General features: G+C 38.7%; 2 protein-coding genes across 3 annotated transcripts in view; one reads left to right on the top strand and one right to left on the bottom strand.

Moving 5' to 3' along the window:
- Positions 1-24,152, top strand: part of ADGRV1 (adhesion G protein-coupled receptor V1) — a 286,011-nt gene that overhangs the window by 69,521 nt on the left and 192,338 nt on the right. Inside the window, exons 44-61 of the mRNA XM_067315842.1 lie at positions 713-975; positions 2,615-2,790; positions 3,527-3,651; positions 4,809-4,975; positions 5,058-5,201; positions 5,485-5,592; positions 6,082-6,334; positions 7,019-7,141; positions 7,349-7,571; positions 8,030-8,234; positions 9,185-9,331; positions 10,712-10,967; positions 12,369-12,577; positions 13,263-13,439; positions 13,970-14,152; positions 14,493-14,672; positions 22,470-22,634; positions 23,983-24,100. Of these exons, the coding sequence (XP_067171943.1) occupies positions 713-975; positions 2,615-2,790; positions 3,527-3,651; positions 4,809-4,975; positions 5,058-5,201; positions 5,485-5,592; positions 6,082-6,334; positions 7,019-7,141; positions 7,349-7,571; positions 8,030-8,234; positions 9,185-9,331; positions 10,712-10,967; positions 12,369-12,577; positions 13,263-13,439; positions 13,970-14,152; positions 14,493-14,672; positions 22,470-22,634; positions 23,983-24,100 (3,222 nt within the window). The remainder of the gene's footprint in view (positions 1-712; positions 976-2,614; positions 2,791-3,526; positions 3,652-4,808; positions 4,976-5,057; positions 5,202-5,484; positions 5,593-6,081; positions 6,335-7,018; positions 7,142-7,348; positions 7,572-8,029; positions 8,235-9,184; positions 9,332-10,711; positions 10,968-12,368; positions 12,578-13,262; positions 13,440-13,969; positions 14,153-14,492; positions 14,673-22,469; positions 22,635-23,982; positions 24,101-24,152) is intronic.
- LOC136995380 (uncharacterized) lies at positions 15,168-22,244 on the bottom strand. 2 transcript variants are annotated; one of them, XM_067316111.1, is made up of 2 exons: positions 21,515-22,244; positions 15,168-17,789 (listed from the first exon to the last, which is right to left on the bottom strand). In XM_067316111.1, the coding sequence occupies exon 2, from the start codon at positions 16,864-16,866 to the stop codon at positions 15,643-15,645; it is 1,224 nt and encodes a 407-aa protein (XP_067172212.1). In that variant the 5' UTR covers positions 16,867-17,789; positions 21,515-22,244; the 3' UTR covers positions 15,168-15,642. The 2 variants fall into 2 exon arrangements, with proteins under 2 accessions (XP_067172212.1, XP_067172213.1); XM_067316112.1 differs by having other exon boundaries at positions 15,168-17,615.

The following is a 24,152-nucleotide window of genomic DNA, read 5'->3' as shown; positions in this document are numbered from 1 at the left end:
TTACAGTAAAAAAGGTTTTTTTTTTTTTTTTAATGTTCAGACGGAACTTCCTGTGTTTCAGTTTGTGCCCATTGCCTCCCGTCATGTCACTGGGCACCGCTGAGAAGAGTCTGGGCTGGTCATCTTTACACCCTCCCATCAGATATTTATAAACATTGATAAGATTCCCCCTGAGCCTTCTCTTCTGCAGGGTGAACAGTCACAGCTCTTTCAGCCTCTTCTTGTATTAGAGATACTCCAGTTCCACAGTCATCCTTGTAGTCCGTTGCTGGACTTTCTCCAGTACATCCATGTCCTTCTGGTATTGGGAAGCCCAGAACTGGATACAGCACTCCAGATGTGGCCTCACCAGTGCTGACTAGAGGAGAAGAATCGCCTCCCTTGAAGTGCTGGCAACATTCCTCCTAAAGCAGCCCAGGATGCTGTTGGCTTTTTTGCCATGAGGATGCATTGCTGACCCATGTTCCCCTTCTTGTCCACCAGGAGCCCCAGATCCTTTTCTGCAAAACTGCTTTCCAGTCGATTGGCCCCCAGCCTGTACTGATGCATGGGGTTATTCCTCCCTGGGTGCAGGACTTTGCACTTCCCTTTGAGAAGCAGGATGGATAGAGAAAGAATGGATTTGTGTTTATATGTATTTTATCAGTATGTATGTATAATTATATTTTATTATGTTAATTAAAGAACATTTCCATTATTTATTTCTCAAAAGCCACAATTACTATTCTTGCCAATGATGATGGCCATGGAATTTTGTCATTCAATAACAGCGATCACTTCTTCCTAAGAGAGCAAACAGCTCTCCATTTGATGGAAAGTGTTGCAGTATTAACCATTATTAGAGAGCCTCCTCAGGGGATATTTGGCACTGTGACTGTTCAATATCTTGCAAGTGAAATTAATTCTTCAGAGGCATCGGTGGATTTGACCCCTTCTCAAGGATATATTGTGTTGGAAGAGGGAGTCAGATTCAAGGTAATGTGCAAGTAGTGGTTACAAAAGAAGTGAAGGAGGCATTTTTGAAATTGTTGGAAAGAATTCAGAAATGTTTGTGTTTTGTCTTAGATTTATTTTTTTCTTATTTTTCCTTCATTCTCAAAGGAATCATGAGCTGTGACTGATTTCTTGTCGTTATCTTATGTAGGAATGCAGAAAAATTAAATGTGCTCATCTTTAGATATTTCTTTCTTTGTAATAGTTGAAGTAAACTGAAAACAGTACAGTGTGTAGATTATGTTCATGCTTAGGAACACTTCCTTGTATGTACTTAACAGGTAGCTGACACACACAGTTTAGACCAAATACTTTACAGGAGTAATAGGGTAGAAGTAAAAATCTCACTCTGTACCCTGATACTTCAGTTGGTCTGAACAGACTAGAGTGTGCTGTTACAAATGCAAAAAGTTGTCGATGTCTTAGGAATAGAAAATGACCTGTTCCTCTGTGAATATGAAGCTTGCTGCCTCTGTACTGTCCCCCACAAAAATGTCAGCTACAAAATGAAAGACCCTAGAGTGAAGTTGCTTAAGTTTATGAAATCCTGCCACTTCTAAAGCTTAATGGCAATTTGTTTATTGTTGTCACTTAAGGTGGGATCAGAATCTGGTTAGTATATTATGGGCAATGGGATAGAATCTGAAACAAACACTTCTTGGAAACACTGGTTTTCAGTTTATGAACTTTTGGAACCATAGTGCAGCAGACCTGTAATAAGTTGGAGACTTCTTAAAATAGTCCCTAAGTATCATTTATTGCAGAGGTAAACAGGGATTTAAAAGATCATAAATTCCAGATGTTACATAGTAACAGATGCATCATTACTACCTTTACGTTCTCAGTAGCAAAGCTATATGTACCTCCTAAATTTTGCTTGTTTGGGTAGTGGGAAGGATGGCAGTGAGCCCCAAATGAAAGTGAAAACATTGACCTCTGTCTAGATTATTCTCTGCTAATTTGAGACCACCTTGAGAGGATCCTATTCTCATCCAGAGTAGTGCAGGAGAGGAAAGAAGCAACAAGAGCAAAAACAGTGTTGTTATTTTAAATATCCCTCTATTCTTGCTACCATCCTTACCCATTTTACCTATTGTAAATGTTCTGCAGCAGTGGGCATAGCTGCTGTTTCTTAAAGTCCCTATTATTTCTTTCTTCCAAGCACCAATAGTGGGATTACCTTGTTGCCCTGGTACTAGTTTAGTTGCAATACCAAATTAACTGAGCTGCATTAGGGTATCATATAGTCATGTGATGAATATGAGCTACAAAGGAATGTACGGAATAAGTAAAGATCAGAAGTATGAAAACAAGAATGAAAAACTATGAAATTGCAGAGGGTCAGAGGATGAGAAGAGGAAAGAAAAGAGAAGAAAATAATGCGCATCTTACTGTTGCGCAAATGAAGGCCACCGGAATGATGACTTTAGAATGGTCCTTTAGCTTGAACCCTCCTTGCCTCAGTTCTGTTCTGTCTTCTCCAGTTTCGAGAACTGCTATTCTCCTTCTATGCTATCCAAGGCCTTACAGTGAAAGAATACAAACGTAGCATGGTATGGTAGAGTTGGTGCATTATTAGCTGTCATATTTCAATGACTTTGTATACTTGTTTTATTATTAGACACTGCACATTTCTGCGATACTAGATGAAGAACCAGAACTGGATGAGCACTTTATTGTCACCCTGTTCAATCCAACTGGAGGAGCCAGACTAGGCACAAGAGTGGAAACTATGATCACAGTATTACAGAACCAAGCTCCACTAGGACTTTTCAGCATCTATCCAGTTACAGATAGGTACTCTATATTGATTCAGTTGAAAGGAGATAGTTTTTCATATTCAGCAGAGATGGTATTTCTCTACAACTTTATTTTCAATTAATCCTTTTAAAGAAACAGGTATTCAGCAACCCAGTTTTAAAACATTTGTAAGTTTTTAAAATATGCAGTGTCTATCATACACCATTGTTGCTCTATAAAGAACAGAAAAAGACTTAAAAATAGACTGTTCTTCATCAGAATTGTCAATTTCTTTATGGATTTTTTTTTCATAATGCAATATTTCATTTGTGTCAAAATATTCCACAAATAATAATCCATGTCTAGAGCTCCAAGCCTCAGATCAGTGCCCTGGGAGTCATACTTACATTTTTTTTCATTTCTACTTTTTTTCGTTTCATTTCACTTTCACTCAAGGCTATTTTTCAGAAGCAAGTGAACCATATGGAATGACATTTTCAAAAATCCTTCAAACTAAAGCATACGTGCGATGTGTTTAATTTTCAGGTTGCTTAAAGATTTTGTTGAATTGCCGATAATTTTGCCAGAGTCTTGCAATAAGGATCACTGGGCAACCTTGATGAATATAGTTATTAGTTCATCAGATAATGAAACTAATTATTGATATTTTCTTTTTATTTCTGTTGTATATTTTACAGCTGGGGTTGTGCTATAAAAATCTTATTTTTATTACAGCAATTCATATACTGTAAAAAATTCATTTTTTCCTTATTTTCACAATTCTCTTATTTAGGACAAATTTCCTCGTAATTGAAGAAGCCAACACTACAGTTTATTTGAAAATTTCACGGAGTAATGGTCTCAACACATCTGTGAGTGTTGAGTGGGAGACACTGTCGGATACTGCATTTGGCATCAGTAAGTTCACTTTATAAAGAGTCCACTGCTTTTGTCAAAGTGTAGGTATTAATAGACTAGCCAAACAAACAGAAGATATAATTTTGGAATGTAAATTTGTATATTCAGACCTGATCAAATTAATACTTCTCTGAGCATGTCAAGATTCAGTAGACAGAACAGCTTAGCTGTTTGAGTCATCTTGTCATCAGCCATTTCTGACAAAGTTTCAATAATCTCCATTGCCCTTTTTGCCCCTTGTATGAACTTTATTTTAACTAGACTTTTCTTTATTAAAGTATGTTCTTTAATACTTGTAATTTTTGATTTTTCTGACACAGTATATAAGACATGTTTCACATAAACCCAGCATAGCCTTGTTCTGCAAAACTGCTGCTATGCATAGTTCTGTGGTATCTCTCAGTGTGCCTGCTAATATGCATTTGTGAGAGTCTCAGACTGTAGTTGCAATGAACATTTTAATCTGATCTAAATTAGCATTGTGAACAAAGGAAGTCTTTCCATCTCTGTCCACTTGTCTCCATTTCTGTGCTAAACATTTTTTGTTCCGGTACAGTTATGTATGTAGCTGCTCACTGATTCAGGTTGAAACTAACAGGGCAGAAAAGGAAACGCTTGATTTTGAACATGGATCGATATCCTGTCTGGCTCAGGAGCTGGTCTAACCTATATATAGGATTGGCAGTTTAGCTTTACTCTTGCAGTTTAGTTTTGACAACACAGTGTTTTTTTACTATAAACCAATCAAACAGTTCAGGCAGTTCTAAGAATCTCGGTGTTATGACTGCCTGTTGTGGTGGAGTAGAGGAAGGGAACAAACAAATATGTAATTTTGTAATTTCTTTGCCACTTTTTTATTACTTGCTTTCTAGCTAATTTTCTCCTTAACTAAATTCCAAAGTGAATCATTATGAATCATACTGAAGTTGCCTATGCAACATCCATGTGCAATTGTAATAAATGAAAAATACATTTATTGCTTAACTCTCATTATATCCTCGCTGCTATACTCTTTACACTTCTACCAAGTGCTGAGAGACAATTTCAACACTTCTGATATTAGATCTGAATTTGGCAGGTAAATCGTGAAAATGAGGTTGGAAAAGACCTCAAGAGTGAGTTATTAGTAAGTAGTATTTTCTTTTACTATATTGCAGGGGGTGGTATCAGTGTGCTGTCTGTCTTACAAAGTTTTGTGGAAGAGTCAGCATCTACTTGGTGTTTCTTTACATCAGGAGAAATCCTATATGGTGTTCTGTTGCGTACACCTCCAGCTAGCTTTTCTACTGTCTACCAATGGAAGGGAGTATTTGTTCCTGTTGAGGTAAATGTTTGTTCCTAAACACCAAACTTGCTTGTTAATAAGGAATTTAAAACGTAGTCCTTCTTTTTTATTCCCCTCTCAGAATTTCAGTATATGGAATCCTAGAAGGTGTGTGGCATTCCAAATCAATGCCTCTCCCTACCTTGTAATAAGTCATGGAGGAGGCGAACAGGGAGCTTCCAACAACAGTGTGTATGCATTCATGCCTGGGCACAGACTGTTGCGGGTAAGTTTATTTTACTTATAAAATCATAAAATAATACATGACTTTAATGGCATAAGGTTGTCACAGATGGTTGTTTAGTGTGTTTTCATATTTACAATTTCTGTGGGGGAGTTAACGTGGGAAGAGGGGGAGAAGAAATTGTGGAGCAATCAAGCCATAGAAGATTTTCTAAAAAATGGATCATAAATTTTATTAATCTTATGTAAATTAAATCTGTATATACATATGTAAACAAACTGTGAAGTGATTTACAATCACTCCTTTTCTTGTATTTCCCTCACAGATACAAACTCTCTTTGTTCTGTATACCAGAGACGTAAAACATTTTGCTGTGGAGGAAGAAGACTATTTGATTATTGCAAGTCATTCAATCCATTCCAGTTTCATCCAGGTTAGAGTACACTTCTGTCTTCTCTGACTTTGATGTGGGTGGTTTGTTTAGTTTTGAGTTCAAGAAATGAAAGGATAATAAATCTATAAGCATATATTTTTGACAATTTACTTTTGTTTGTATTATGAATTTATAGAAGTGAAAATTTCAGACTCGTTAAAATTTACCAGTAGTCTCCACATGAACAAATTATTTGCATCTGGTTTACTATTAATCCTGGTGTTATTTCTGCTTTGAAATTCAGTGCATAAAACACCTATAAGAACAAAAGTAGCTTCTGAGCTTAAACCTACTTGTCTGAAGAGTGAACATAGCTGCTTGTAGTAATGTAGTTTCCCTTACAAGTGTTCTCCTATCTTAATGTAGAAACCATCTTAGAAGTGAGAAGTTCAGTTCAGTATAAGTCTTTCCAGTTTTTCAGCATCTAATTATGCTCTCTTGGTACTAATTATATGAACCTATAAAGAAGAGATTTTCTTATTTCCATAGATTTTCCAGTGGAAGAAAGACATCTTTGTGTTGCATCATCAACTTCCACTCTATGGAGCTCTGAACATAGCCTTGTTTCCTAGAGGAGGCTTTCTGTACCTATTAGTTTCTTTGTCAAATACCAGCCAGAACACCCTGTTGTACCAGTGGTTGAATAATGAGTTTAGGAAACTTGATGAAGTACCAGCAAATGATATAAAACATATGGAAGCCTGGATTTCTGGATCAGACATCTATTTAATTATTGCAAAAGGTATTTAGCAGAAAACAAAAACTGACTTTGCTAAGTATATGCTGATTTGTTTGATGGCAAAGGCATGTGTAATAAAGGAGTTTAAATAGGGACTGAAGTATTACTGGGGAGTGGCAATTCTCTCGTAAGAATCTTATCAAAGTAAACTCTGTTTTTTCCTGATAAAATACAAGTGTTGCATTCGCTCTCAAATACTTATGCAGCAAATGAAGTATTTTCCCAGGAACAGTAGGAAATAACAACTCTGCTCTAGCTGCTGACTATACCCTTTCTAGGCTTTTCCAAGCTTTGTGCCATGCAGAGATCATCAGTCAGCCCGGTTCATGTATCTTTTATTACGAGTATGATATTTTAGGCGTTGTTTTCTGAATGCATTCCTATGTCTGTTGAAAAATCTGTGTTGCAGCCCATATTTTTGTTTGCAATTGGTTGTTATCTTATGGCAATCTGAATGTTCTTATATGTGAATGAATACACAAAAGCCCTTAAATGGTATCAGTGGATGAATATTACCATGGGGATCAGTCAGGCTATGGAGTTATGTACCAAATAAAAAAGAAAATATGGTAATTGGACTCTCTTTGTAGTTAAAGCTGTCAAACCCTAACTTTTGTATGGCCACCACTGTGTGATTTAACAACCAGTCAAAAAATGTTTAAGTTTTGTCTTTTTGCTCCTTTACAGAATCTGGAAATTCATCTGAAATTTTTATCTGGGAGACAGGGCAGTCTACCTTTAGACACTTTCAGTCTCTTCCATTCCAAGCTGTAAAAAACATCCATGTATTCATGCCACCTTCAGGTTTAGGTAAGACTTAAATGACAATATTGTTTGTTCAAAACCTAGTTTATTACACTGAAATTGCAGAAATAAATACATATGAAAAAATGAACTCATATACCAGACCTTAGAAGTTACTGTAATCAGTGCGCTCCCAAGGGCATTTCTGGCATTACAAAGGCAATTCTTAAATATGCCACTGAAATTTTCTTTTTTCTTCTTTGCTTAACATAGTTCATGTCCTACTAGCTGGTAGGGATACAACAGCACTGTATGCTTGGAACTCGGAAGTAAACCAGTTCTTTGTAATTCTGGAGGCGCCATATGCTGATCACATCACTTCAGTTACTGCAAGGTCTCTGAACTCCAGCAAGAGCCTAATTGCTCTGACTGTCGAATCTTATTCCCAAATTTATGAGCTGACCACAATCTCCAACCAGTCAGATTTTATACCTAGGTAGGTTTTTTTGTTTCATATAACTTGTGTCACAGCTCTTGCATTTCTTTTCCTGTGATACTGTTTTTGTTACAGTGGAGAGCATTATATACTTATGTGCATGGTGTGCTTATTAACAATCAAGAGAGTTTTTCACAGAACAGATTTAAAATAACCTGAAGTGAAACAGCCTTACACTTGACTTTAAAGCATGGTAATAGAGGACTTGTAGTTATATCTTTGTTTTTTAGCTTTTATTTAGGATAAATTAGATTACTTTCATAATTAATTTCAGTTACCCTATGATCTGTTGGTTTTTTGTTTTAAAAAAAACCAACTTTAAACCTGCATTACTTCTGAGCCACAGAAACACTAATTCAAACTCTGAAAATGCTCTGTAAATTTGCAATAGAATTTTCAAAGATCATTAATCATTATTCTCAATTACTAGTTATTTGATGTATGTGTTTTTATGCTAGTTCAGGTGAATTGATATTTGAGCCTGGGGACATGGAAGTTGTGGTAGCAGTCAATATCCTTGATGACATTATTCCAGAGGAGGAGGAAAGCTTCAGAGTGTGGTTGAAAAACCCTAAAGGAGGTGCAGAGATTGGTGCTCATGGTTTTGTTAACATAATTATTCCATCCAATGACAATGCCTATGGAGTCATTGCATTTGCTCAGGTAAAAATTCTAAGGTAAATCATTAAAATATATGTACCATTTCTGAAGAATAGAATGCTAATGTACTAAAACTGTAAATTAGAGAATGTGACAGGATTGTTTTTCTGAAGTTCTGTATCAACCTGAGACAGTAGCTTTTTAACACCTATTTAGCATTGCTGTATGTGATTATCATTTCCACAGTCGTTTCTTTTGTGAGATTTTGTAATCCCTTTACGTTTAGATTAACACATTAGTTTATCAACCTTGTTTTACAACAAACAAAATGCTCAGTTTTCAGATGCCATGTATATCATCATAGAGATTAGTCACTATTGTTTGTTAATTGAGGGAATTAAGTAAATGAATCTGAAGATTCTTTTCCTGTGAAAAATATACTTATTAGGTTATGTAATGGAGTGAGACAGTTTGCCAGAAAAAAATCGTTTATTTGGAGAGAATGTCAGACTGAAGGTAGTATTTGGAGTGGTTAATTCTTAGATCATCAAACACAGTAGAAATCATCCAGACAGGGTTATAGTAAATCCATACTAGAGATATAAAACACAGAAAATTCTTCACTGAAATGAAACATTGCATCTGCACTTGGTGTGAAGAGGATGAATAACAGAAAAGAAGCAGCAGTAAAAATACAGAAGTTCCTTTTGTTTGTCATCTGCTTAATAAAGTTTGGACATAAAATATTGTTCTAAAAAAAAAAAAAAGCTTTGTCTTTTTCCTTTAGATAAGAGGCCTGACATTTTAATGTTTTGTTTCCATGATACCTAGGAGTATTGAATACCTCTGAAAATTAGGTCATTTCAATTTAATGAATGAATGTGTATTTGGGTGCTTCATGGTAGGACAAATATTTGTGTCTCATGTCACTGGCCCACTTCAAATCCTGAGATCCCTAAAGTATTGTTATGTATAAAATAATTTTATGGTTCTGCCACTTTTATCTTTTCTAGAGTTCTTTATTTAAGCAAGTTGAAGAAATGGAACAAGATAACTTAATCACCTTGAATGTTGAACGTTTAATAGGAACATATGGACGGGTGACAGTAGAGTGGATAGCCAGTGGGAGCATTAGTGATATATTTCCAACTTCAGGAATGGTATGTGGTAATATCACTGATATTAGTGAAGCATTGACTTTAAATATCTTGCACAATAGGTGCAGATGTACTAAGGGAGAAGGATAGTACATGTTAAATTTCCTCACTCTCCTATTAATTCCTGCGTCCTGATCTTCTCTTATGAATCTGGCAATTCTCACTTTTGGTTGATTCGTAATACCACAGCATCACTCTTGCTTTTCTAGAGCCAGATATTGCAATGTTGTCCAGACACTAGAAAGGTGCGTCTATAATGTTCTGTTTCTATCTTCCTTTCTTCCCACTGTGGGATCTAGATACTGTGACTCTTCCCACTGTGGGATCTAGATACTGTGTCAAATAATTGTCACAGGCAGCAATTTAGGCATGCTTGCTCTTCTTTCTGCCAGTATCTATACACTTGAGAGCTTCAGTGACCCAGGAAAATATCACAAGCCCCAATTTTGGCTTTTTCTGAGACTCTTCAGATGTCCAACAACGTTAAAATCCGGGTTTCCTGTTAGCTAAACCTTTTGATATGCCTTAGGACCAACATATTCTTGATTCTTTAAGTCAACTGTCTCCAGCGTGTGGCCGTTTATTGAAAATACAAAGCCTTGTGGCCCCTGAGACTATAGAGCTACAGTACAAACCATTGCTGTGGGGAAATAAGAGACAAAAGATTACAGAAATAAAGCTTACGTCTGGAAATAATGGAACTGAAGTAAAATAATAATACAGAAAATTCCATTTAAACGTAGGAAAAAACTTTACTGTAAAGGGTAGTCCAACACTGAAACAGGTTGCTCGGAGAGGTCGTGAAGTCTCCGTCCTTGGAGATACTCAAAACCCAACTGAACATGGTCTTGGGCTAGGACCTGCTCTAGCTGACCCTGCTTGAGCAGGGGGAGCTGGACCAGATGATCTCCAGAGGTCCCTTCCAACCTCAATAATTTGTGATAATGAAGGTGTGTAATCATTTTGAAATGACTGAGCTATTTCATCTAAACTTAGAGTGCAGTTGTCACAAAGGAGTTTCAAAAGTTGAATGCCTGTTTTTCACACAGGTAGGTATTGTTGGCTTGATTATAACAAATTCCTTCTCAACTGAGTACTCAGTGTCTCTGATAATTGTGCTTCTGATTGAGAATTTGTTTCTTGCTGCGTGACCAGCACTTCAAATCATTTTGTCACATTTAAATATCTTACCTTTTTCTTGATTTGGCTCTTTTTTCATGTCTTGTTTCTCTGAATTTCTTTTTTTTTTTTCCCTGTATCACTTTGTATACTTTTTTAATGTTCTCTTGATTTTTTTCTATTGACAGTTTTACTTTAAAAAAAAAAAAAAGTTGGTACAGCAGAAGAAATTTGACTTTTTTGTGTGTGTGTCTAAATCTTTAGATTACATTTTCAGAAGGTCAAGCCCTGTCCACCATCACCCTGACAATTCTTGCAGACAGTGTTGCGGAGCTGTCAGAGACTGTGGATATCACACTCACCCATGTTACCACTGTGGGTGTTCAGGATACTGTGAGAGGAGCTATCATAGATCCCCAAAGGGCAACAGCTGTACTTACCATTTTACCTAGTGATTCTCCACATGGTGTAATTGGCTGGCATGCAGAGTCTGTCTTTGTTAAAGTCATGGAGCCAGAAGGTAAGTCTGATTTTTGTTTCTTAGGAACAAATACATGTGTTTTTTTAAAGTCAGCATCACTGAAGTTATGATATTGGTTATGTGATTGTCTTAATAAGTGGCATTTTTCTATAAAAGCTTTGCAGCAGAAATAGCCTTAAAAATACCTAACTATGCCATTTTGTTGCATATATTTTGTATCCACTATTTCACATTGCACGTATCAAGTTTATCTAGTCATTCTTGTTTACAGTTTTGATTATTAAAATTTTAACTTCTTGTGTTACATTTCAGTAGTACATAAAATCCTTTTATTTAGATAAAAAGCCAAATCTGCCCATTTAATGCATTTAATATACTGTTTGAAGTATATTTACATAAAACACATTTTTTTCATGAATTGGGTCAAAAAGTGAAGCACATTGTTCTGTGTGATGGGGGAAGGAAGGAAGCAGAGCTAGAGCAAATTACATTTCAAGAAAACTGATTTTTTTTTAACATTTTGTACATTTTCCATCAGACTATTATTACAGTTAAAACTTCCTAACCAGTTCTATTTTAAAGCCAATTATTGTTGCCTATTTTTGCTCCTGAAAGTATTAGGAAGGGCTTCTGTTGGTTCCTTGCGCACGTGCACACGCACACACGTGCATGCGCATTATATAATAAATTTTATATGTTGAAGTTCAGGATTCAAGGCATGTTCTTAGGTTTCACTTGTTATATAGTTTATTTTCTTATCTTTAAGTATAGTATTTTTAATGAATTATATACTGACAAGGTGCTAACTGTGAAGTATTATCTAATACAAATGGCACAAGCTACTGTGAAGTACAAAGCCTATTACTTTTTATCTGTTATTTCTCCAGCTGTAAACCTAGCGCTTTTAGCCAAATGCTGTGTTTGGCAGTTTATTGGGAAAAAAATGTAAAACTAGTTTCCCAAAAGGGAAGTGAGTTGTACTGATACAAGTGAATCTCATTTTGTTGGAAATTTTCTTCTTTTTGTGTTAGGATTAATAGTGACTTCAGAGGCATATAAAGGCCAGGCAAAACAGTGAAACAGGAGTTTGGAGCGGGGTGTGGGTGGGGGAAAATGAATGAAAATGTGGATGTTGAAGTAAAAGTTTTGTGTAGCAATTATTTGAACTACAAAAATTCAGTATTCTGTTGTTCCTCTAGATTCTATCTTAAAATTCTTTCCAGCTGTACACACTGTGTCTATATTCACACCACTTGTATGTGCTCATTAGCCAGAGACATTGAATTATCCAAGTATAGTATATTTGTGGTTGTGTTGCTAAACACAATTAAAGTATGCTCTAGGCAGCAGTCCCAGTACACTTAGCTGAGCTGGAAAGCCATCAGGGCAAGGGTTGAAACAATCATGTCTTGCTTTTCTTTTTTTCCCCCCTTTTTGTAGGATGGGTAAATTCAACTACTGTTACTTTACAAATTGTTCGAGAACAAGGATTTGTCGGAGATATTGCAGTTCAGTTGAGCACCACACCTAATTTTGAACTCCCTCTCTCCAACCAAGCGACAGAGAATGAGGATTATATAATAGAAAAGAAAACAATCATTATGGCAGAAAACACAACAATAGCTTCTGTCATAGTCACTATTTTTCCTGTGAGTAGTCTAACAGCAGCTTTAGTTATTAATGTCTTCTAGGGAAAGGGAGACAGATTAGAAGGATTCTTGCCTTGTTGGATTGTTGTCAATTAAATAGAATTGCATCCATCTATCTCAAAAGAATTTGAGTATTGGTTACTGGGAATGAACCAGATATTCTGCTTTGTTCTCATTCCAAAATTAATATATAAAAATGGAAAAAAAAGAGAATTATAAATCTCTTAGGTGTCTGCTGGTTTTTCAACTTGTAATTTTTTACAGAGGGCTTATTTTACTTTGTGCCTCTTAAGAGATTTTTTCTGTAGTTTGGGAAACATTAATTTTTCACAAAAAGTATGTATATTCTTTGAATATGTTCAGAATAGAGGTATTACTTTTCAAATTCCTGGCTTAGTTTCTAAAATCTGGCCAGCTTTTCTACAGAAAGGAGGAACAATGGGCAGCCAGCAAGAATCATCTCTGTTCTTACAGATTTTGAATATGACTGCCAACTTCAGTTCCTCAAATTCAGCAGAGGTTCCTTCTTTTACCTTTCATATGATGTGAGGCAAAGAATTGGTAAAATTCCCCAAGTGCTGGGAATTTTTGAACAGTAAGCAATCTGCAAATAGTTATCTTTCTCCATGTATTATAATGTAAGTTTTATAAAGGAAGAAACATGTAAAAAAATATATTTTTGCAGGATAATGTTCCAGAATTACAGGAAGGATTTATAATCAATATTACTGATGTGCAGCTGGTAGATTCTTCTCTTACTGGAGGTCAGCCAAGTGTGAAGAGGCTTGGGCTAGAAATAGCTGAAATAACAATTGAAGAGAATGATGACCCCAGAGGAGTATTTAGTTTCAGCATTAAAAAGGTAAGACTGAATGAAAAAAAATTAAAGCTGCATTCCAGCAGGAGAGTCTGTGTTTTCAGACCATTTTTAATTGTGTTATAATAGGTTTTATAAGATGAAATTGTTCTGGATAAATAGGCCAGATACTAGACAAAAAAATTTCTATGTAGAAATTTTTTCATAGTTCATATATGAAGTTCATTATGGAGCTGAAAGGGTTGAATCATAGAGTCCTACCATAATTCAGATTGAAGGGGACCTCAGGAGGTCATCTAATCCAAGCTTTTGCTCAAAGCAGGGTCAGTGTTGAATTCAGACCAATTTACAAGTGGTTATTAAGCATTTATTCTTACCTGAAAGTCAAAATCAAATGAACAATTTGACTGATATGATATTCATAGCCTGTCTTGTTCTATATAGTTTATGGAAGAGGCTAAACATGCTTTTAATGTAGAACCCTACAGATTTTGTTGCTTTTGAACATTTCAGTGTCAACTTTTAGCAGAAAAGTGTTTGCTGTGACACTCAGCAATTTCTTACTGAATTTTCAGGATGCAAGTGGAGTTGTTCCTGCTTATGAGGTACCACCACCACAGAATATACTGAAACTTCCAGTTGTTCGACAGGCTGGGACCTTTGGGCCAGTAACTCTGTTTTGGGAAGCTACTCATTTAACTGCAAGCTTTGAAGACTTTACACCAACATTTGGAAACCTTACATTTGCAGATGGGCAGGTATGCACTTGCTGAAAATATAGCTTTCTGTGGGTTACCATCTTAGAGTTTCTTTTATTTTCTTCCAGTAGAATTTGTATCTGTTCATTGAATGCATTTTCAAAGCAGAGCAATCAGCTGTTTTTAACATGCAAGATTTGCCATAGAGGAACTTAAAAACACTCTTGAAATTTTATCTGATTATAAATATACAAGTGCAAGAAGAAATAAGCATGAGTAGCAATGTGTATTTGCCTATTATTAAATAAAATTTATCTATTTTAATTTTACATTTTTCAAGCAATTCAGAGAATATTATAAATGAAGCTTAGTTGTACTTTAAAAAACATTTTTTTTACAGGCCACAGGAGAAGTAGAAATTACAATCATAGATGACAGTGAAGTTGAATTCCTTGAGATATTCAAGATTGCCCTAACAAGGGTAACAGGTGGTGCAAGACTCGGGAATGATACCCTGGTAGCTGTTGCTATTCCACCAAATGATTCCCCTGTTGGAGTATTTGGATTTGAAGAAAAGACTGTGAGTATGATTGGGATTGTACTCTCTTCTGCAAAAGCAGGATAATGTCTTTGTGTCACTAACACAAAGCTGCTTTTGGTAAGCCTTTGTTGCAGCACAACTCATGTTTGTTTGTTTTTTTCACTGAAAGGCATGCTCGTGCATGTTTTCATCTAGCTGTGTAGGGGGTAGTATCAACGAAAGTCCTGCAGCATAGATTTAGGTTTTTGCATAAGTGGATCAATTTAATCCGGTATGATAAGAATTCAAGACATCCCAGGTAGAATTTGTGGTGCTCTGTTGAATGTTAAAAAGGTTTTGTAATAATCTGTATAGCTGAAACAAAAGTTTGGAAAAAAAATTATGAAAGGAATCTTATTTTAGTTCTTGTGAGTGAACGATTCACTGCTCTGCATTTTGCTGGTGCTGTGCCTACTTGTGACTCATTGTCTGCAATTGTTTTGAATCATCAGTGTTATAGGTAATCGCGACAAATTGACAACCACTCGGGCCGGGTTGCATAAACTCCAATTTAATAAAATAATTGAGCAAGTCACAAGTAAGCAAAACAGCGCTGGGCGGCCGGGGAGTCTCCTGCTCCACCAACGGCGCGCGCGATCCCCCCCTCACAGTCTCCTTATATGCGATTCCAGCTCCAGGTATATGTGGCACTTCCTGTAACTTCTGCGGCTGCGCCGGCTGTTGCTAGGGGGTCTTCTTCAGCCTTCTGGTGGTCGTGGGGATGAAGGCTGGAGTCTTCCTCTGCGTTGTGTGTGGTGACCCTCAGGTCATGCATATATTTTACAATTGTGTGACCTCGCCATTGCCATATTAGGCTATCTAAACTAACATCGCCGCCTCGCTGGCTCCACTTAATTGTCTCAGGTGGGGTACATGCCCTTATTGCAGGATGTTGTGGGTTTAGCCCGTAATTAGCGCCTCGTTTCACCGTAAAATCACTTCCCGATTTGATGTAACAAACTAGCACCTATCACAATCCCCCCTTTTTGTTTTGGTCCTTTCTAGTTTGTTCATCAAATCGAACAACAGCCTCCTGTGCTAGGGAGAGCACAGGGTTATGCTTACTCTCATCTTCGTTTAGTTGTTCATATTGACCTCTTATCAACAGTAGGTGGGCGGCTTCGAGTCTGCTTTTTGCTAAGTTAATTATTCTATTTACTATACACAGTCCAAAGGTGAACACAAGTACTAATAAAGCCAATAGACCCGCATTGGTAGACAATAAGGTTGTTAGCCAGGGAGCCTGACTGAACCATGACTTATACCACCCTTGCTGGGCTTCTCTTTCTTTTTTACGTCTTTCAAGGCCTTCTCTCAGCTTTGCCATAGTATCCCTGACAACTCCTGTATGATCTGCATAAGAGCAACATTCTTCTCCTAGGGCTGCACACAATCCTCCCTGTTGTAAAAATAAGAGGTCCATCCCTCTTCTGTTTTGTAACACCACTTCTGATAGTGATATTAACGACTTTTCTAAGGCTGTGATGGATTTTTCTATTCGTTTCAAGTCTTCATCTACAGCCGCCCGTAGGGTGCTAAGGTCTTGCTGTTGCTTCATTAGGGAGGAAATTCCAGTTTCTGCTATAACTAGATTCGGCCCTATTGCTTGAGGAATGGATTGCACACTTTCTTTCCTTATGAAAATTAATCCACCTCTATCGGTCCCGGACTCCCAGTACCGGACTCCCCAGGTCTTTCCCAAAAACCATCCCGGATCTTCTGGATGGGTGATATTTATCACTAAATGTTTACAAGTTCCTGGGGGGGGTATAGTGGGGATTTCCCCGATACCCCAGCTGGAAATCCTTTTTAGGGGGGGGGTGCACCCAGAAGGCCCCCATTTTACTGATAAAAACTTATCTAACCCTGCTTCTGGAGTCCAATCAGAGGCTATAGTTTCACATCCCCAATAAGCACAATAATAAGAGTTTGGGTAGTTACAGTATCCTCGCCCAGGATTAGAACTAGGACAAAAATAAAACCCCATATGATTTAGACATGGTTCAATAGGCACCAACTCACATAAAGTAGCAGTGAATGTAGGACTCCCAGGTACATTTCGTACTTGGATCACTGTTTGATCCTCCCACCTTATTAATGACCACTTAAGGGGTTGGTGTATATTATTTTCCCCTTTGATTCGTCCTCCTATTAAGCCCAGCACAATCATCTTCCAGAGGAGTAGTGGACCCATGGCTTGGCTAACGGATATTTTACAAACCCTTAATGCCTTGGAGGGGCGATCCGTGATGCCAAGTGTCTCTGGGACTTTAAAGAGTCTGGGCCTTACAATTTTGGGTATCCCTGCTTAGGAAGTGGCTTATCGGCCTCAATCCCCACAGTTTCCATACGTCTCTGTCTCCTCTGCCTACTCTTTTGCTCAGAGCAGCAGGGTGTACCGTCTTCTCGACAGCAGCCGTATTCTTCAGGGGAACCTCCTGTATGAGCTTTTTGGATTTTTAAAGGCCTCCCAGTTCTCCAGAGTGACACTCAACATACGGCACAGTCCACCTACAATTGGTGTTTTCAATTTGGCCTTATGTGATCGGGGTGGTTGGCGTAGGTACAACCTTTCTCTGGTTGTACCCCTTTAGCAAAAGCTTCCCACCATTCCACCGATCTTTTCTTGAGATCCCTTTTAATGTCAAATAGGTCAATTTGCCATAACAAAGGCGACAACTGCCGCTAGGGAGGTACCCGTACTACCAATGAGTCCACTACTTCTCTTTACAAATCCTACATTCATAACACACAAAGAGAAAACAAATACAATGTGAGGTTTTTACAAAATGTGGTCTTACTTATCGAGGTTTCTAGGTTTCTTCTTAAAGGTTACTTTTAAATTGTCCGGGTTTCCAAAGGCTTCCCACGATGTTTCTGAGATCAGCCCTTTAATTCTGCTGGCATGTGTCCATCCTCGCTCTGCGGTGCGAATAGCAGTGTCTGTGGTAAGCAAGACAAGAAAAGGTCCCTCCCAGTGGGGAGTCAAGGATGAGTCTTTCCAGGTTTTAATTAAAACCTTGTCTCCAGGGTTAACTCGGTGAATGGCTACATCCAGTGGAGGTCTCTGTACTATTAGTCCTTTCTTTATCAATTCTTGTCTTCTCTTCATAAGCTCTGTAATATATTTCTGTAATAATCTCTCTTCTACTTTAGGATGTTCTTTTGGTATTTCTAAATCATATGGCATCCCGTATAACATTTCAAAAGGGGAGACTCCTGTGTCAGTTCTGGGCTGAGTTCGTATATTCAACAAAGCTAAAGGTAGACACTTAATCCAATTCATCTGGGTTTCCATCATTAGCTTCGTTAACTGTTTTTTTATTTCCCCATTCATCCTCTCTACCTGTCCTGAACTTTGAGGATGCCAAGGAGTGTGATACTCCCACTTGATTCCTAAAGGATCTAATGTTTCTTTAATGACTTTGGATGTAAAATGTGGTCCCCTGTCTGAGTCTATGACTACTACATTCCCATACCGGGGTATGATATTTTCTAACAATATCTTAGCTACCGATTTCGCAGTTGCTCGGGCTACGGGAAAGGCTTCTACAAAGTAAGTTAAATGATCTACTATAACTAATAGGTGTTTATACCTGCCCACTTTTGGGAGTTCTGTAAAGTCAACCTGTATTTTCTCAAACGGCCTCTTGGCTATTGATCGTCCCCCTGGGACTTTTTCTCTGAGGTTTTGCTTGTTAACCTTCTGACAGGTCAAACATTCTCCCACTAGTCTTTTTGCTATGTCATATATTCCAATGCACATATACTTGGTTCCAAACTGGTCCACTAATGCTTGCACTCCCCAATGAGTCTGTCGGTGGAATTCTTTCATTATTCTCCAAGCCACACCTTTGGATACAATTTCTCTATCATCGGGCAGCACCCATTTACCTTCTTTTTCTATGGCTCCTATTTGTCGTAATTTATCTATTTCCTGTTTAGTAAAACTCATCCTGGTATTTAGCTTATCGTGGCCCTCTTTTCCTTCGGACAATAGGTGTAAAGCTGCCTTTCTTGCCTCTTCATCTACTAGATTATTTCCCCTTATGTGGTAAGATGTGCCCTTTTGATGGCCCCTAACGTGTACTACCGCGATTCTCTGAGGTCCCCTCAGAGCTTCTAAGGTTTTCCTAATTAATTTTTCATGCACTAAATTCTTCCCTTGTGAATTAATCAGTCCTCTTTCTTCCCATATTTTCCCAAATGTATGTACTACTCCATAAGCGTATTTGGAGTCGGTGTATATAGTCCCTATTTTACCTTTTAAAATTTCTAAGGCTCTAAAAACCGCATACAATTCACAAGCCTGGGCCGACCGAGTTTTGTCTAGGGGCCCTGATTCTATTAACTCTAGAGACTTCCCATCTACAATAGCGTACCCTGATAGCATGCACAGAAAGGAAGTCAAGAAGCCTCCCAAAACAAATGTATTTTTACTGGATTCTTCCCCTTCCTTTTGGCTCCACATTTCTAAAAGCCTTAACAACTGTTTCTTTACACAGCAAGGGATAAAATTTGCTATCAAACCCTTACTCTTGCCAGTGGTCTAGCTGTTAGCATCTCAGAAATATTTTACCCTCTAAAATACACAGAGCTGCAATTTAATGAAAAATGAAATCAACACCGCTTCATTGAGAGGCTTTTTCATTTAGCCTTCCAAAGGCCATGAACAGTGGCTGTGGCTCAAAGAGATGTCAGCTTTGTAAAATTACCTTGAATTTGATGAGGGCTGTCTCCAGCAACAGCAATTCCACACGACACAAGCAGTGAGGGTGGAATCATCAGTGCTGGTGAGGCTGGCTCCCCTCTGCCATCAGTGGCCCGTGGTGATTTTTTTTTTTTTTTTTTTGCCATTGCATGGTTAAAACAGAAATTGACTCACTGTATCCAAAGCTCAACCCAATACTCTTCCAAAAGGGTCAAGATTCTGACCCACCACCTGACTCTATGATGGGTGCTATGGAGCACCCTATTCTCCCTCTGATACCCAACCCATAATTTAGGAGTCATGGGGAAGAGGACTTTTGGAAAGCGTTCCAAGCCTGAATCACAGGAAAGTCCAATTCATTTTTCATCTGCTTTGTGCTGCACTGCCACTCAGAGCAGCAGAAAAATACACAGAAGACTCTGACCCCTCCTACATCAACTCTTTGAAAGTGCCTCTTCAAGCTCATCTTAAAAATGAAGCTATGCACTTTTTGCTGTAAGAAAACTTCTCTAGCTTCCTTCTGATACCTGGAAAGGCCTTTGCTACAAACTGTGTTTTCAATAGAGCCTGTCCCACAGGGGTACTGGGGTCTACCCCGGAATAAAGTTGCAGATTTTTCCTAAGTCTCTCGAGCCATTCTGTTGGTGTCTCATCCTTCTTTTGTTGTTCCATGAAGGCCTTATTAATATTTTGCCCCCTGGGAACAGATTCCCTGATTCCCTGAACTATTATGGCTCTCAGATCGGACATATGTGTCCGATGCTCAGCATTCTGATTGTCCCAGTCCGGCCGTTGGGTGGGCCATTTAATATCTGCTGCGGGACCTTGTTGGTGTTGTTGATCCCAAATCCGCATCCCAGCCCTACGGATCATTTCCCTTTCTTCCGCCGTAAATAATATGCTTAAGATGGATTGTAATTCCTCCCATGTATAAAGGCTAGGACCTAAAAACTGATCTAATTTTTCAGCCACCCCTAAAGGATCTTCTAATAAATTCCCCCATTTCCTTCTTAAATCCCGTACGTCCCCTGAACTCAGGGGCATGGACACAAAACCCATTCCTGGTTGCGGTCCTCCCATAGGGGTTTCTCGCAAGGGGTACAGCTGATCAGGTCGCCCACCTCCCCTCGTTTGACTCCTCGTGACCCTTCGGGTTTCTTCTGGGGAACTAGGAGGGTCTAGATCCCAGTCCGGGGTCGTTGGGGGGGGGGGCTACGAGGAGGAGCTGGTATTGGGTTTTGAGCTGGAGCTGAGGGAATATAGGGGGGAGGAGAAACGGGAAGTTCCTCCAATATTTTGCTTTTCTTCCTCGAACCCTTCTCTTTCAGGGTAAATATCATGGTTTGAGTATCTGGTCTTATCCGTAAACTAGCATACTCACTTTCTTCTAAACTAAAAGGCTCCTTTGAATTCACATATATATTTAGAGCCTGTCATATCCAATTTTCAAAAGACCCATATATTGGCCAGTAAAGGGGGTAATATACCATTTTTCTTTTTTACTTTTGCCTTTCCTAGAAGGCCAATCATCCTAATGCTTAATCATTAGGGTAACCTCTATGGGATCAGAAGACTTGCTCTTTTTCTGTCCCATCTTCCGGAGCACTCCCCTCAGTCACTCTCTTTCTCTCCGCAGGGGACCGCACTCACACCACCCGAGTCTTTATCTGCTAGGACGGTTGTCCCTTCGCAGAGGGCGGCCCAGTCGGCCGACGGGTGCCCCTTTTCGGTCCCCTATTACAACTCTCTCTCTTTCTGCAGGGGACCGCACTCACACCACCCGAGTCTTTATCTGCTAGGACAGTTGTCCCTTCGCAGAGGGCGGCCCAGTTGGCCGACGGGTGCCCCTTTTCGGTCCCCTATTACACAAGGACCCCCTCTCCTGGAGGGTCCGCACTCACACCGTACACAAGGACCCCCTCTCCTGGAGGGTCCGCACTCACACCGTACACAAGGACCCCCTCTCCTGGAGGGTCCGCACTCACTCCGTCCCCTGTTACACAAGGACCCCCTCTCCTGGAGGGTCCGCACCAAGGACCCCCTCTCCTGGAGGGTCCGCACTCCCCTGGGGACTTCTCACGTGCTCCGGGGATCCCACCCCAACCGAACGGAACCGCATACATATACTCACTCAGTCCTGAGTCTTCGTCCGGATCTTCGTGCACAAAGTTTATGGGGTACTGCAGTTCTTTTGCTTACTTGTCCTGATTTAGGGTTCGGAAATACAGGTTCTAGTAGGGGAACTACCCACTCAGGGGCCATCCGAAGATGGGATGGGGCGCCTCCCCTGAGTCAGAGTCCCGAAACCAGGGAAGCCTGTATCCGAGTCACGGCACCAAATTGTTATAGGTAATCGCGACAAATTGACAACCACTCGGGCCGGGTTGCATAAACTCCAATTTAATAAAATAATTGAGCAAGTCACAAGTAAGCAAAACAGCGCTGGGCGGCCGGGGAGTCTCCTGCTCCACCAACGGCGCGCGCGATCCCCCCCTCACAGTCTCCTTATATGCGATTCCAGCTCCAGGTATATGTGGCACTTCCTGTAACTTCTGCGGCTGCGCCGGCTGTTGCTAGGGGGTCTTCTTCAGCCTTCTGGTGGTCGTGGGGATGAAGGCTGGAGTCTTCCTCTGCGTTGTGTGTGGTGACCCTCAGGTCATGCATATATTTTACAATTGTGTGACCTCGCCATTGCCATATTAGGCTATCTAAACTAACATCGCCGCCTCGCTGGCTCCACTTAATTGTCTCAGGCGGGGTACATGCCCTTATTGCAGGATGTTGTGGGTTTAGCCCGTAATTAGCGCCTCGTTTCACCGTAAAATCACTTCCCGATTTGATGTAACAAACTAGCACCTATCACAATCAGGCATACAAAAATAACTCGTGTGACTAATCTTTGCTAGCAGAATTCAACACATTCCTTACATCTGTTATCTTCCTGTCGATTTTCACTCCTGTCCTTATTTTGCATTTTCATTGATAATGTTCTCTCTGGGTTTTTTTCAAAGTCAGTTTTTATAGTAACATAATGTATTGATGCCTTTTACTGCTGTTCCTACCTCCTCCTCCTCTTTCTTCATCAGGTGACAGTGAAAGAACCTCAGACACCTGATGACACTGCTGCAACTGTATTGCTCACTGTAAGTCGGAGTCAGGGAGGACAAGGAGCAGTGCAAGTGATATGGATTATTGAGGAGGCAGCCAGATATGATCTGACTCCTCTGAATGGTACTCTTCACTTCAATGAGGTATTTCTGATATTACAGTAAATGATTTAGCCTTCTTAAATTTACAGATAATTTTTCTTCTTATGTGTATTTGCATGGTTTTGTTACGGGTTTCTAAAAGTAGTGGGTTATTAAGTACTATACCATTAGCAAAAGGCCAGTTTGAACTGGTGGAGTTGGCGATATGCAGTATTTTCTTCAAACAGAAAAGGAAAGCTGATGTGCTCTCTTTAAATTAGTATAATGTAATCATCAGGAAGATAGGCTCTTCAAATCCAGATTTTTTTTTTAATTAAGAAAGAGGAACACAAATATACTGAATGTGAAGAATGATTACAGAAACAGTTATTCTATTGCATTTGTCTTACCAATGACTGAGGAAGAATGACATTGAAAGGATGAAAAAGATAAAATAAATAGTAGATCACCCAAGTGACTTTCATATTGGACAGTGTTATGCAACTGTACTCTGTGTTTCATGGCAGGCTAAAACTCTGAAATAGGAGTTGAAATGTTGAGTATTGTCAAGCTATTGTTATTAATCTTAATCATTTGTCTATTACAGGCTACGTGAAATGCTGAATAAAGTGTTTTAAGATAAAGCATAATCTATTTTGTCTATACAAGGCTGCTTTACATCAAATAAATAGGCATACCTGTTGTGTCTTTTAATCAGCTGAAATATATATTTTTTGTAAGTCTGTTAGTATCTGGCACAGTATTGGTATTATTTTACTAGCCTGTCTCTACTGATGGGCCTGGAAATGGACTTTTATTCCTGAAATTCTTATATACCTGCATATCTGTGTGTGTGTGTATGTAGAGAGAGAGGGAGAGAAAGAACAAGAACACTAAAGTAAGGCTCAGTGTATAGCTAATTTTTTCCCCTGTATTCTTATTTTAAGCATTTGCTACTGGCCACTGTCAAAAATGTGGACTAGACAGGAATTTGCTCTGATCTGGTATATCTAATCTTAATAATATTCTTCCATAGAATTTACGTATTCCATCAAATATGCACTTTCTGATAGAAAAGATTTAATATAGAAAGTTTTCTCTGGGTTTAAAACTGACGTGAACACAGTTGTAAAATTATTTCAATTATTATTCAGGTAAAAATAGCCGTTTTTGGGTGGAGTGGGGTGGGGTGTAATATTTGATAGGCAATTTTTCTTCTTTATTAATCTGTAAAAAAACTTTTCATCTAACCGGAAATTTCTTATTTGAAAAAAGTCAGATTACAGAATACATCAGCGTATGCATGCTTAACACTTGAATTGTTTAAAAAAACCACTTTCTTGCACAGTATTGTATTTTGCTTTATTTTAATTGATGTATATGTGTTTTCTGGTATTTTTACATGATGCAGACTGAATCCCAGAAGTTGGTTGTTTTACATGTGGTACAAGATGGTATATTGGAGGGGAATGAAACATTTACAATTCAGCTAGTCTCTACTGGTGATGCAGAGATATCCCCTGTAAATGGTAAAATTTTAATTCATTATGTTCTGTTTTGGGGCATTTTGCATGAGAATTT

This window comes from Apteryx mantelli, chromosome Z, assembly GCF_036417845.1.
Source record: "Apteryx mantelli isolate bAptMan1 chromosome Z, bAptMan1.hap1, whole genome shotgun sequence".
Classification (NCBI taxonomy): Eukaryota; Metazoa; Chordata; class Aves; order Apterygiformes; family Apterygidae; genus Apteryx; species Apteryx mantelli.
Note: the sequence above shows the minus strand (reverse complement) of the source record. Positions and strands in the feature narration are given on the sequence as shown.

Excerpts from the sequence above, each read along its gene's own strand:
- LOC136995380 (XM_067316111.1), bottom strand. The coding sequence starts at position 16,866 with ATGGGTCCACTACTCCTCTGGAAGATGATTGTGCTGGGCTTAATAGGA.